At 49.2% G+C, this 12,281-nt stretch overlaps 1 protein-coding gene across 4 annotated transcripts in view; it reads right to left on the bottom strand.

Annotated features, from left to right (window-relative positions):
* The window catches only part of L3MBTL1 (L3MBTL histone methyl-lysine binding protein 1), a 45,845-nt gene that overhangs the window by 6,528 nt on the left and 27,036 nt on the right, over nucleotides 1–12,281 (bottom strand). For 3 of the 4 annotated variants that reach the window (XM_090064560.1, XM_090064562.1, XM_090064561.1), the window contains 9 exons: nucleotides 11,507–11,583; nucleotides 10,466–10,551; nucleotides 9,465–9,575; nucleotides 7,485–7,599; nucleotides 6,322–6,421; nucleotides 4,925–5,122; nucleotides 4,392–4,438; nucleotides 2,307–2,464; nucleotides 440–502 (listed from right to left, as the gene is read on the bottom strand). In XM_090064560.1, coding sequence (XP_089920686.1) covers nucleotides 440–502; nucleotides 2,307–2,464; nucleotides 4,392–4,438; nucleotides 4,925–5,122; nucleotides 6,322–6,421; nucleotides 7,485–7,599; nucleotides 9,465–9,575; nucleotides 10,466–10,551; nucleotides 11,507–11,583 — 955 coding nt within the window. Of the gene's footprint in view, nucleotides 1–439; nucleotides 503–2,306; nucleotides 2,685–4,391; nucleotides 4,439–4,924; nucleotides 5,123–6,321; nucleotides 6,422–7,484; nucleotides 7,600–9,464; nucleotides 9,576–10,465; nucleotides 10,552–11,506; nucleotides 11,584–12,281 lie in introns of those variants that run through there. The other variant, XM_090064563.1, reaches the window with a different exon arrangement.

Below are 12,281 nucleotides of genomic sequence, written 5' to 3'. Positions count from 1 at the left end.
ATAGAACTATTGGAAATTGTAGGGAGGAGACTGATGCAACCTTGAAGCAGCAGCATTAGGCCTAAAACAGCTCCACTTCTACCCTCCCACTGGCTCCTCAGAGCTCTTTGCCCTAACCCCAGGTCAAGAGACAGAGCCCCCTCTCTTTGCCTATCTTTTCAATATTGGAACAAATCAGCTAGGTGTCTCATGAACCTGAGGGACAGGCATACAGAAATCAACATTCACTCTTAGTGGGTATCTGGCTGCAAGTGGGTGGGAGCTGCTGACCTCAAACCCTGGTCAGATGCTTTCAAGAGTGACTTGACTTACATTGGGATGGGGCCCAGAGGCTGGTGGAAAGGGCAATGTCCCAGTTGCCCATTCCTCCTCCTGCCTCTCACTGTAAAGGGGCTTCTTATACCACCCTCACCTACCTACTTGCCCCTCTTCTCCTTACCTCATCCTTGAAGAGTTTGGCTTGGTCCTCGCAACCCGTAAGAGTCTGAACAAAGCTGAAGACCTTGGAACACACAAGCAGACAAAGGTACAAAGGTTACCCTACCTGAAACATCTCCCTGGAGCTGCCTTTTCAGGGTCTCGGGCTCCTTTCTTACTGCACAAGTGTTTTATTGCCAATGGATAAAAGATGTCAGTGGGTCACTACCTTGTAACACCCTAGTTGACTCAATGCACTGTAATTTTAAGTGGCACGGCTAAAGAAGTCACCCACATCCCAGAAATTCAGTATGAATGAGGCTTAACTACACAGCAGTGAAAACTACCTATGTCTCCTCTCCAGTATGATTCTACAACAAGATGGCTAATGGGTGTTACTCCATGATTAACACGCACCCTTTCTGGCACTGAAGACAAACCAAAGAGAAGCATGCCATGGAAGACCTCAGAACTGTGCCATGGCCTGCTCCAGCCATCATCAGCTGGATTCTGCAATGGCCGAGGGTACAAACGACACACAACCCTTCTTTTTTCTAATACATTTGAGTGCAAATGCTGTGCTGACCATAGAAGGGCAACAGCCTCTCTACTGCCTCACAAATATGCCCACCGAATGATGGAATGGGGAACACTTGCCCTTAGATTTCAGAGCAGTGTTCAAGGTGAGACAGTGTGGGCAAGAGAACAGCCAGGTGGGTAGGCGTTCGTGGCAGGTGTTACAAGAGGAGCTCAGACAGGGTGGGGAATGAGGAAGATTTGGAACGGGACTCACCTTTTTCACTCCTGTCTTAGGTTTATGTTTTGATTTAAATTGTTGTTTACTAGAAAGGAGCTGATATCTTGGGAAATCTGTTGCAAAACAGATAACCACTGGCAAAGCCTTCAATCACCTGGGTCAAGCCTAGAGGGACCTGTTCAAGTCAGGTCAGAAGCCAGTAATTAGTGGGGTTATACTAGAAATGCTGACAGACCCTTTGAGGAGTGCTGAATGGTGCCCCTCGAGGTATGTCCACACAGCAAACAAGGTTGTGCCTGAAGCCTGGACAGGCAGACCTGGGCTAGTGTTCATTTGGCAAACACAGGAAATAGGAGGAAGGATAGCATGGACTTCAGCATGGGTTGACTGCCTAATATCTACCCAGGCTTTCCACAGGGCTTGTACAGCCTCTGACAAAGTCTGTGCTGCAGCATCTTCACCGCTATTGGTACTCACTAGCTATATCAAAACTAGCTTGAGTGTGCCTACCTACAGTGCAGTCACGCCTTCCACAGAAGCAGAGGCCTGCCTTTGGCCTGTGGTGGGTGGGGTGAGCTGTGGGTTTATACATCTAGAATCAGTGAGACAAATGGAGTGCAGAGCACTGGGAGAAACCCCAAAGGCTGTGGAACTTGCACAGCTCCCACCCGGGGTAGCTGCACTTTCTCCAAACCCAAAGCATGACACAAAACTCAGCAGCTTTGGGATGAAGCACCACTTTGAACCTCTCTACCTTCCAGAGGACATCACTTACCAGTAGATATGAGATGTTGGGGTGAGGAGGGTAGGCCCAGCCCCTTCCCATGATAACAGAAGTTATGCAACTTGGTTAGAGACAGCATATCCTAAAGTAAAGCTATTCTTGCTAAGTCCTGAGTCCTTCATATTTTTATGAAGTTCACTGGGAATCGAGGGCACTTGACATCTTTTGGGAAGATCTCAGCCCATGGCACAATCAAGCTCCAGCATAGGGAGATTCCCTCAGTACTACGGGTGTACCAGGGACTGTGTGTTCTCTAAAGGAAGGATTTGGCACATGTGCTTTGGCATATCAGATCTTTATTTCTTTCAGGATTTTCTTTTTTATTAACCCTCCCTAAAAGCACCTTACCTCATCAATGGTCCACTTGGCCACCGTGGCTGCTGTGATGCCAGCTACCCCTGGCAGGAGTTTGCAGTGTTGTTCCCAGCAGAGAGACAGGGAGCGGTCTGGGTGAGCAGACAAGGCCGACATGAAGAGAGACTGGTGCATATTGTCAGCGGAAATAGCTGGCAATGAAATTCAAGGCATCAGGTGAGGTGAGGGGAAAACGATATGCAACCTCACACTGCAGGCTCTGCTCTGCCTTGGAGAAGTCTTGAAGAGGGAGAGGGGCTGAGGGCAGACACTGGAGCGGTTCCAGGTATCACATATGTACGGTCTGTTCTGTGCTAACTACTGCTGAATAGACAGCATTCTTCTTGACAGCGCAACCTCAGCTAGGTCCTCCTGTCACAGGTGACAAGATTAAAATTTTTATTTTGATGGTATCCCTCTATAAATGACACAGATTGATGTTACTCCGCAGAAGGAGGAATGCTGTCTATTTACCAATGGCTAGAGCAAACCTAAGTCAGCCATTTAACTAGGTCATGTCCCTTTCTTACAACACCAGTAGGTACTGATGCATCACAAGCACATCTGTAAATCACATCCATTTCCTTATTTGCATTCCAAATAATTAAATTAAGGTCTGATCTGTTTCTCACCACTGATGCTGTTCCTTTACCTTTTGTACTCACATGCAGCAGACTTGGGTTGTTAGGGCAAATTGACCAGTTTTACTGCATCAGTTCCTGGCTTACCTACCCCAATACATACTATGTTGAGGGTTTTGGTACTTTGGGCTGAGAGGCATATTTATATCCAAAGAGATTGATTCTACTGCAATTTTACATTGCTAATTATTCTGAAAATACTTCTGTTCACATTCTATTTTGCCAGTGCCCAACCAAGACTTAAACTCAGACTAAAGCACTGTCTCTTTTTTTGTTTAATAATGCCTTTTCTTTGCTCCAGGTGATCTCACTTGGTAATGATTATCCAGAAGTTAAATTATGTGATCTCATTTCACTAAGTCATAAGTCTAAAGTTGCACTCCCAGGCACAGCCACAGTAAAACAACCACTTGCTCTGAAAGCTACTATTGTCCCCTAGTGGCCAATCAGCAGCTCATTCAACTTGAAGTGATAATGGGCAACGCTTTTGGATTGTGGAAGCATCATTCTATTTACATAGCTCATGGTGATCAGAAACCTCCTTGGATATATAGTCTCTGGGACAAAGTCTGCTGGTAAGAGACAGGCAGAAAGAGAAGGAACGCAAAGATCTAAATCAGGCACTTGCTCAAAGCTTCACACCAACCTGTTACTATGAGTGACTAGGAGAAGGCACTGCCCTTTGCTCATGCAATGGAGGGGAAGTTATGGCCCCTTTAATTTCCAAGGTCAGACTAGGCAGTCACAGTGGCCATGTTGGTCTTCCAAGGCTAAGAATTTATGAAAATCATGCTTGAAAGGTTTGCTGCATTGGTGTGGGAAATCCAGGATTAAAAACATTAAATCCATTCAGGCTCCCCCCAAAGCTAGATACCTCACTGGTGTGAGTCCATGTAGATATATAGTAGATCCACCAGTTGAGGATCTAGCCTTACATCTTTCTCTCTTGGGTCTCTTAGGTCCAATGCTGGAAGGTCGACTCAAGGCATACCTATAGGCTCAGCACAGGACCCTGCCCTGTCTCTGTGGCTGAGTCAGAGTGAATGCACTGTGTATGCAATGTCTGATAGACAGCCCTGCAGACCAATACCTTCCCTCAGTCATACAGATGGTAACTTCTCCACAAAGCTTTGCCAACATGTTTTGCTCACTCAACCAGCCAGGCAAGAAGGGCTCATTCTTTGGCTGCTCAACCAGGCCTGCCAACTATACTGGGCTCCTCTCTGTGATGTGACCTTTCCCACTAGGAAATGAGCTGAAAGCCACCATTTGTTTTCCACAGGCCACCAAGCATCAGCTTTGGGTATTGCTGCTGATGGGCCAGGTCTGATCTAATGACAATGAAGTAAAAATCCTTCTATTCTCTTCCCAAGCCCTTGAGCTACCATGACACTCCCTCTATTTGTGAAAAGGCCACAGAGTAGGGAAAGATGCCTACTTTGGAAGTCTTCCTGCTGGATCTTCCGATATTTTGGAGGTCGTCCTCTGTAAAGAAACAAAAAAGAGTTTATTTCCAAACTCTCCAGTTGTAGGAACCACCACAGTTCACTGACCACACCTTCTGTCAGCATAAGAGGAAGCAAGGCATCACAGCCTGATAGAGCTGCAACAGCATCCAACTGGGAGCCAGAGGCCATCAATTTGATCCACAACACAGATCACACCCACATGAGCCAAATGACCAGCTCCATTTGCTGGGAGGACCATCACTAGTGCACCGTTCATACCCCAGCTGAGTGGGTTTAAGAGCTGTACAAATACAAATGATGGGACAATCTTAGCAAAAGAGCTTACCATTAAAATCCATGAGACAGACAAACAGAAACAAAAGCCCAGGGAAGGTCCAAAGCCACACAGCTGAGCCAGGACTAGAACCAACCACAACAGGTGGCTCTTCTCTGCTGACCAGCCCCAGAGGAAGCCAGAGGAACACTCAGCCAGGGCCTCACAGACACCACCACATTACCCTACCTCCCATGGTGCCGGGACTTTTTTCTCTGGGAGAAGCCAATCAGGTTCCTTTTGCGGGCAGAGGCCTCAGTGTCGGAGAGCTCAGCCTTCAGTCTGCCCTGGTTCTTCTCTGCCAAGGGGCACCCTGAGAGGCAGTAATGGGCCGTGAACCTCCCTGTCACATGTCCTGAGCCATCGCAACCTGGTGTGGGGCACTTCCTGGAGAACAGAGGGGAAATGCAGTCAGGCTAGAGAGGGGCACTTAGGTGAAGGCCAGCCCTAGAGAGGACATAAAGCACATACAGCACAGTTAGTAGCAGTGAGCTGTGCTTCAAATTGAAAGCCTCAACCCTGGCCAGTCGCACGGTGCCTGAGACTTGGCCTCTGGAAGGTCAGAAAGTTTATAGGCTTTGGTTGTGCTGGTTAACTGGCAAGTCTCTCCAGCTGCATAAGCTGAAGAACACACCTTCACCTCATCAGCCAGCATCATGCTTACCAAGCCTGCACCAGCCCCAGGGTTATCACACACTACAACAGTCATAGCCAAGGGGTTTGATGCCCCTCCATCCCCACGTGCACTATGCCTACTATCAGAACCCAAAGCCAAATGGACAAGGAAAAACGATGTCTTGTGGATCAGCTATTAGCCACAGTGACAGGAGCAAGTGACTGGAAGATCTGCCCTCATCATAAACCACAGCTCTTCTGCAAGTCTCCCAGTGCCCTGGTTCTAGCCCACTGGGCAGGGACTACACCACTGGGATGCGCTTACACCACTTCTTGTTCCACAGAAGCCTCCTAGAAGCTAAACGAGCGGACAAGAGTCATTTCAGAAGGCCTGGCCTCACTAGCCCTTCAGTGACTGTTAGGTCCCACTGACTCCATCTCCCCTTCACATCCACCACGGGTTTGGGGCTAGTCCTTCTCCAGTGAGCCATACTGCTAGCCTGCCATGGCACATGTAACTGTAAAGCAGCATGCCAGACGACCTGGCTGCCACAAGAGGGGGATTCCTAGAACAGAGAGGCCCACCAGGATTTTCTGTGGCGCATGGGCTTCCAGGAGTAGAGAGGCAGGTATGTAACAGGGGTACCAGTCTGTGAGGGGTTAATTCCACACAAGCCACACATGCTCCCTGCAGCCAGAGCTCCAGCCTGCTCCTGTTTCTCCAGGCTCAAGGTGAGGAGAGTAAGAGCTGCTCTTGAGCTGGGTGGAATAGTCTCACCTAAGGATACCAGAGGAGATAAGTGAAGTTCTGAACTGGATGGAAGAAACCTTGGTTCCTGGTTTCTACCCTTGCTGCAGAGCAATGCTATATGTACCTCCCCTAGGGCTCTTTGTGTGGCTGTGGGCCACAAAGTGACACCTGCCTCGCCCCTGTGCCCAGGGTCGAGGGGGGGGCAAGATAGAGAGCTCACCTGTGATGAAAGCTGTACTTAGAGCTCTTGGTGTGTGGGATACTCTTGCAACCCAAGGTTGGGCAAGCCCCATGGGCTGAGGAGGCTGGTTCCTTTGGCCCTAAACCAAAGGGGAAAAAGGAGAAGGGTGGTCAGGAGGTCAGAGCCATGACAAGACAGCTGCCAGGTCAGCAATGGAGGAGAGAGGCACCAGTGTTCCCTAATCCCAGCTGTGCCCAATCCCATACCCTTGGCCAACCCACTGATTTCGCAGTTAGCCCCCACCCTGTCCATCCAAGGTCTTTCCTGCTTCTGTGCCGTGCTCTGCTGCAGGCACACAGATAAGGGGGCCTTCAGTACTGCATGAGGCAGAAGAGGAACAATTGAACCCACCACTCACTGACTGCACTAAATAACCCTTTGGGCTCAAGGCTGCATTTTTGCCCCTCTTAAGGTGCTCACTGCCTTCTAAGGCAAATTCCCATGGCCAGCTGGCTCATAGCCAAGAGCAAGCAGACAGGATGGACATGGAAGCAGAGCACTAAGCAGGACACACGATTTCAGGAGAGTCACCCTGCAGGCCATACCACACCCAAATGTTGGTCAGTGTCATGTCCCAAGGACTCTAGCTTTCCTGATCTTTCAACAGCCTTTCCAGAAAGCGCAAAGAAGGGGGTTATGGAGGAATCAAAGAGGGGAGTTTCTGTCTCTGGAAAAAGGAAATAAAACAGGTGGGAGTAGAGTTGTGTGCGCACTGGTCTATCTTTCATTGTAGCAACAGCCTAATTGTTGCTCTTGAAGGATACCTGTTGGCTTCACTAGCTGTACTATGGATTCACACTGGATCTGGCACAATGACAAAACACTCACTGACAAAAATGAGGCAGCTGTAGGCTACTGGAACTGAAGCTGGTGCTGGCTCCCATTGGGAGAGGTGCCCATTTGGATACTGAGTGCGTGAGGGGATACTTCTGCTCACAGCCAGCTCTGGTCTCATCACAAGGTAACTGCACTCTTTGGAGTGAGCAGCAGCAACAGCCCAGGAACTGTGTTATTGGCTCTAGTACCCAGTAAAGAGGGTTGTCCTGGGCAGGGGAAGCCAGTGCCAGCATTCAGGGAGGGCCACAGGCCCAGCGCTGGTAGGAGAGGGCAGTGGTAGTGCTGGCATTGGCATCGCTACTTACTGAAAGGAGGCTGCAGCGGGTGCCCAGTTTTGGAGCACCACCCTACAGGATGAATGTCTGGGTGATCTGCATCGATCCAAAAATCATAGACATGGCTCCAGCCATCAAAATGGATCTGAGGAGACAAGGAGACATGTCAGTTCACACCTCAGGCTCTCTTACTGAGGGGTACTAAACCCACCTGGCGGCAGGAAAGCAGAGCGTCCCTGGGATGTGCCATGGTGAAGCTGTTATGGTATCTACAACCCCAGTGGCATGGGTTTGAGCCTCACTCTGGACTCATTCCAAAGACAATCAAAGTTCACCACACTGTAAATGGGCATCTGGTTGTTTAGGCTGGGAAATCATAAGTAGCCGGTGTGATCACCCACATCACTTCCTTGCTTGCCACTGGCTACAAAGTAGGGTGCTTCCCCATGTCAGCTTGATGGGCCACTATGCTAGGGTGGATCTTTGACTACAGGCCCCAAGTCCTGGAGTTGCACGGCAAGGTCAGAATCTCTACTTTAATTTCTAGCCTTGTGGTTGAAAAGGGAATGATTTCATAGATTTCATAGACATTAGGGCTGGAAGGGACCTTGGGAGATCATCGAGTCCAGCCCCCTGCCCAAAGGGCAGGAAGTCAGCTGGGGTCATAGGATCCCAGCAAGATAAGCATCCAATTTACTCTTGAAGGTGTTCAATGTAGGTGCTTGAACCACCTCCGCTGGCAGACTGTTCCAGACCTTGGGGGCTCGGACAGTAAAGAAATTCTTCCTTATGTCCAGCCTGAAACGGTCTTGCAGGAGTTTGTGACCGTTCGACCTCATCATCCCTTGGGGCGCTCTGGTGAACAGACTTTCCCCCAGATCCTGGTGGTCACCCCTGATAAACTTATAGGTGGCCATCAGATCACCCCTGAGCCTGCACTTTTCCAAGCTAAAGAGTCCCATGGCTCTCAGCCTGTCATTGTAAGATCTGTTTTCCTGACCTCTGATCATGCGCGTGGCTCTCCTCTGGACTCTCTCAAGCTTCTCCACATCCTTTTTGAATTGTGAGCCCAAAACTGGATGCAGTACTCCAGCTGCGGCCTCACCAAGGCCGAGTACAAGGGGAGAATGACGTCCCAGGATTTGCTCGAGAAGCATCTATGGATGCACGCCAGCATTTTGGTCACTTTACTAGCCGCAGCATCGCATTGCAGGCTCATGTTCATCTTGTGGTCAAAGATGACCCCCAAGTCTTTTTCTTCTGTAGTGCTAACCAACGTAGCACTGCCGAGCCTATAAGGGTGCTGCAGGTTTTTCCTCCCAAGGTGGAGAACCTTGCATTTTTTGGTGTTAAACACCATGAGGTTCTCGTCTGCCCATTTGCTGAGCTTGTCCAGGTCAGCCTGGATCACCCGCCTATCTTCTGGCGTGGATGCTTTGCCCCAAAGTTTGGTGTCATCGGCGAACTTGGCCAGTCCACTCCTAACTCCAATGTCCACATCATTAATGAAGATGTTGAACAGGATGGGTCCCAGGACAGAGCCTTGAGGGACCCCACTGGTCACAGGGCACCATGATGAGTGACTGCCATCAATCACAACCCTCTGGGTCCGACCACGGAGCCAATTTCCCAGCCAGCGGATCGTGGTGGAGCCAAGGCCACAACTGGGCAGTTTGGCCAAGAGGTGATCATGGGATAGGCCAAGAGGTGATCATGGGATAAACAACGACTCTGTGTGATCAACATTTGCCTAGACCTGAAGAGAACCTGAAACACCGGCTCCAAGAGGTGTGAGTTGTCCACACTCACCTTAACCTCAACACTTACTGCTGCCCCCAGGAGGAGAGAGCCATATGCTGGAATGACATAAACCTCTCTGATTCCCTATGGGAGCATGTTCTCTCTCCCAAACACACACTCACTTCTTCCACTGAAGCTATTCCCCTCCACGGCAAGAAGGGAGAAGCTGGAGGAGTGAGCTGGGGTACAGCACAGAAGCCAGAAACCCACCTTTATCCTGTAATCCTCCACATCTTCCACACTGGACACGCGAATGAGGGAGGGAGTCCTTCTGTCCACTGCCTCCAACTTCATGTTGACCAGAAAGCTGTGGGGTGGCCGCTGTGGACAGGACACAGTGGGTGAGATGGCAGCCCACTAGCAGCCATGTCCTTCATGGTCAGTTTTTGCTATCGCTGCCCACAATCCATCACTGCTTGTCAGACAGGTCTTACACATTCATTGTGAGGCTCTCAACTCCTTAAAGATCCACCTCTCAGCGATGGTCCCTTCTGACTTCAAAGGCCTCATCAGCTGAGTCAAGGGCAGACTCAGGACAGTGGAGAAAGTCCCCTTGGAGCTCGGGGTCTGGATCTGCATGATGGGGGCTTGCTGGTTGGATACAACAAGCAATGCCACTACTACCTGTTTGAAGGCATCTTTTAGTGTACCATGATTACTGCATTCCTTAGAATATAGGATACACTTTCTAAAACACAATATTTTCTTCTAAAAATAGCATCTTAAAAAAGAGCTAAAATACTTTGTGTGCACTCCATAGAAGCCCTATACTTGCAAATGTGCTTTTACTGGATGTTTTATTTTCCTCTGCAATCAAGGGCCAGTAAACTTGATGCATTCAAGGGTGTCTTCTAGGAATATAAAGTTTCCCATTGTCTCTGGTCCCAACCAGCCAGGTTTCCCAGTGTCATACCCTGAAGCCAACTAGGAAAAAAATTCAACAGAGAGTTCCCACGTGCTTCCTAGATGAGCAGCTGCACCCAGCAATGATTGCACTGGCTGGGGATTATAAATGGGAGTGGTTTCTGTAGCTGTGGCCCAGCCTAAGGGGACGGGCTTATAAAGCACAAGCCTGGTTTCCAAATAGGCACCTCAAATGAGAGTTTAAATCCAACATCCACTTACTTTAACATCCCATGCCTGCTTGGCAGAGGCTCTCTGGGGGACAGCCCACACCACAGGCCACTTTCAAGCCCTGCAGTGGCACTCACCACTTTAAAGGCCCAGGCTGGAACTGCAGATGCACCAGTCTCCTTTAAATATTTTTCCCAGCTGAAGTTATCCGGGTCAGGATAGTCTGCAAAGAAACATGGAGATTAGAAGCTGCTCCAGATGGGAGTCTCAGTTCTCTGCCTGCCCCTACCCATGGCACCAACACAGCATTCAATCTACGCCAAGGCTTCTAGAGCTACTTGTCCGTTTTACATCACAAAGGCCATAGTAGTGGAGAGGTATTAGCAAATAACACCAGTTTCATATCTGGCACAGTTAATTTATTCCTTAACTTGCTGACTGGCCCAACCACCAATATGTTCACCTGAGACTACCACAACTATAGCCAAGGCAGGGCTATAGCTTTTAAAACTGCCTCCCCTTGCCCCTTCACACAGGCCAGCAAGCCAAGGTCACTGCTGGATGCAGTTATACACCTGGTGTTTAATGTTTCCCTCTAGTGCAGTAGTTCTCAACCTTCTTAGACTCAAGGCATGTCTCACTAGACTCTTTGCACCCCTTGGAAAATACTTCCCTTAGCATCTACTCATTTTTTAATTATGGAAAAATACTACAGCAATTCCCCTGTAGATAACTCAGAAAGATCAAAACAGGCCAGAATGTTTTTGACTGTGGATTTGTATTTGAAACCTTGGGTTTTATCTTGTAAATTGTGTAGGTGTTTGCATACCTAACAGTGCTAATATTATGCAACACCCTTAAAAGGAACTTGTGGCACTTCACAATGCTGTTACACCCTGGTTAAGAATCACGGCTTTAGTATAGTTATACTTGTTGCAAGTATTATACTACTTCTTGCAACAGGAAACACCTGTTGAATTACACCAAAATCCTTAGCAAGAAGCTAGCTGCATTTCATATTGGATGACTGAAAAATAAAACAAGAGGGACTGTAGGTAGCTACAGCAAGGTCTTTCCTTCAAAAAAACCCAACAGATTAAACATTCCCACCTAGGCCACATCCTGGGACTTTTTCCTTGACTGATAACTGAAATATGTACCCTAAGTTGTGTATTTACCTTGAGGAGGTGTGAGGGGTTTTCCATGCTCCTGACACCAGCCAACTGGGTGGATATACGGACTGCTAGGGTCACACCTGAAATACACAACTGTACATTTGTATGGGATAGGCATACGCCATCATTCAGTGGAAGTACACAGGAGCAAGGGCAAGAGTGCTGCCATAATGAAAGCTGCAGCTGAAGCACCACAGAAGAGTGCTGGGCCCAGGCAGAATGAGCACTACACGTGTGGGGCTCCAAACTGCACGCCAAAAGTTGTCCAACATCTCTTTCAACTATATAGAGGTTCCAGTCAAAGATATCACCAAACATAGATGCCAATTTTTATTTTTGTCGGGGTGGTGGCTCAGATGTTCTGTGGCTATACTCTGGAAGTGCTGCCTCCTTACCCTGGCAGCACTGCCAGAGCACACCCAAGCAGAGCCCATGGTGGTGTGGAGGCAGATGCAGAATGTCTACTGTGGTTTCAGAGCTCCCCACCCTCCTGCCCTCACCCCGGGAGCCCCACACCACCGTGACGAGGCACCCCCTACCCACCCAGCAGCAGCAGAGGGCACAACTCTGTGCCACAGTCCTTGCTGCTGCTGCCAGGTGGGCAGAGAGAGCCTTGCCATGGCAGTGTGGGGCTCCCGGGAGGATGGCAGTAGGGCAGGGAGCCCCAAGCCTCCATCCTCTGCAGAAATCTGAGGGGCAGGTGCCACCCCATCACACCCTCCCCAGGAGTCCGCCCAGTGGCAGGAAGCTGCCCCCTCCCCCTTCCCCCTGTGATGAG

This window comes from Crocodylus siamensis, chromosome 10 (assembly GCF_052110815.1).
Source record: "Crocodylus siamensis isolate JL-2025a chromosome 10, ASM5211081v1, whole genome shotgun sequence".
NCBI classification, from domain to species: Eukaryota; Metazoa; Chordata; order Crocodylia; family Crocodylidae; genus Crocodylus; species Crocodylus siamensis.
The sequence above is the reverse complement of the archived record's forward strand: the minus strand, read 5'-3'. Positions and strand labels throughout refer to the sequence as shown.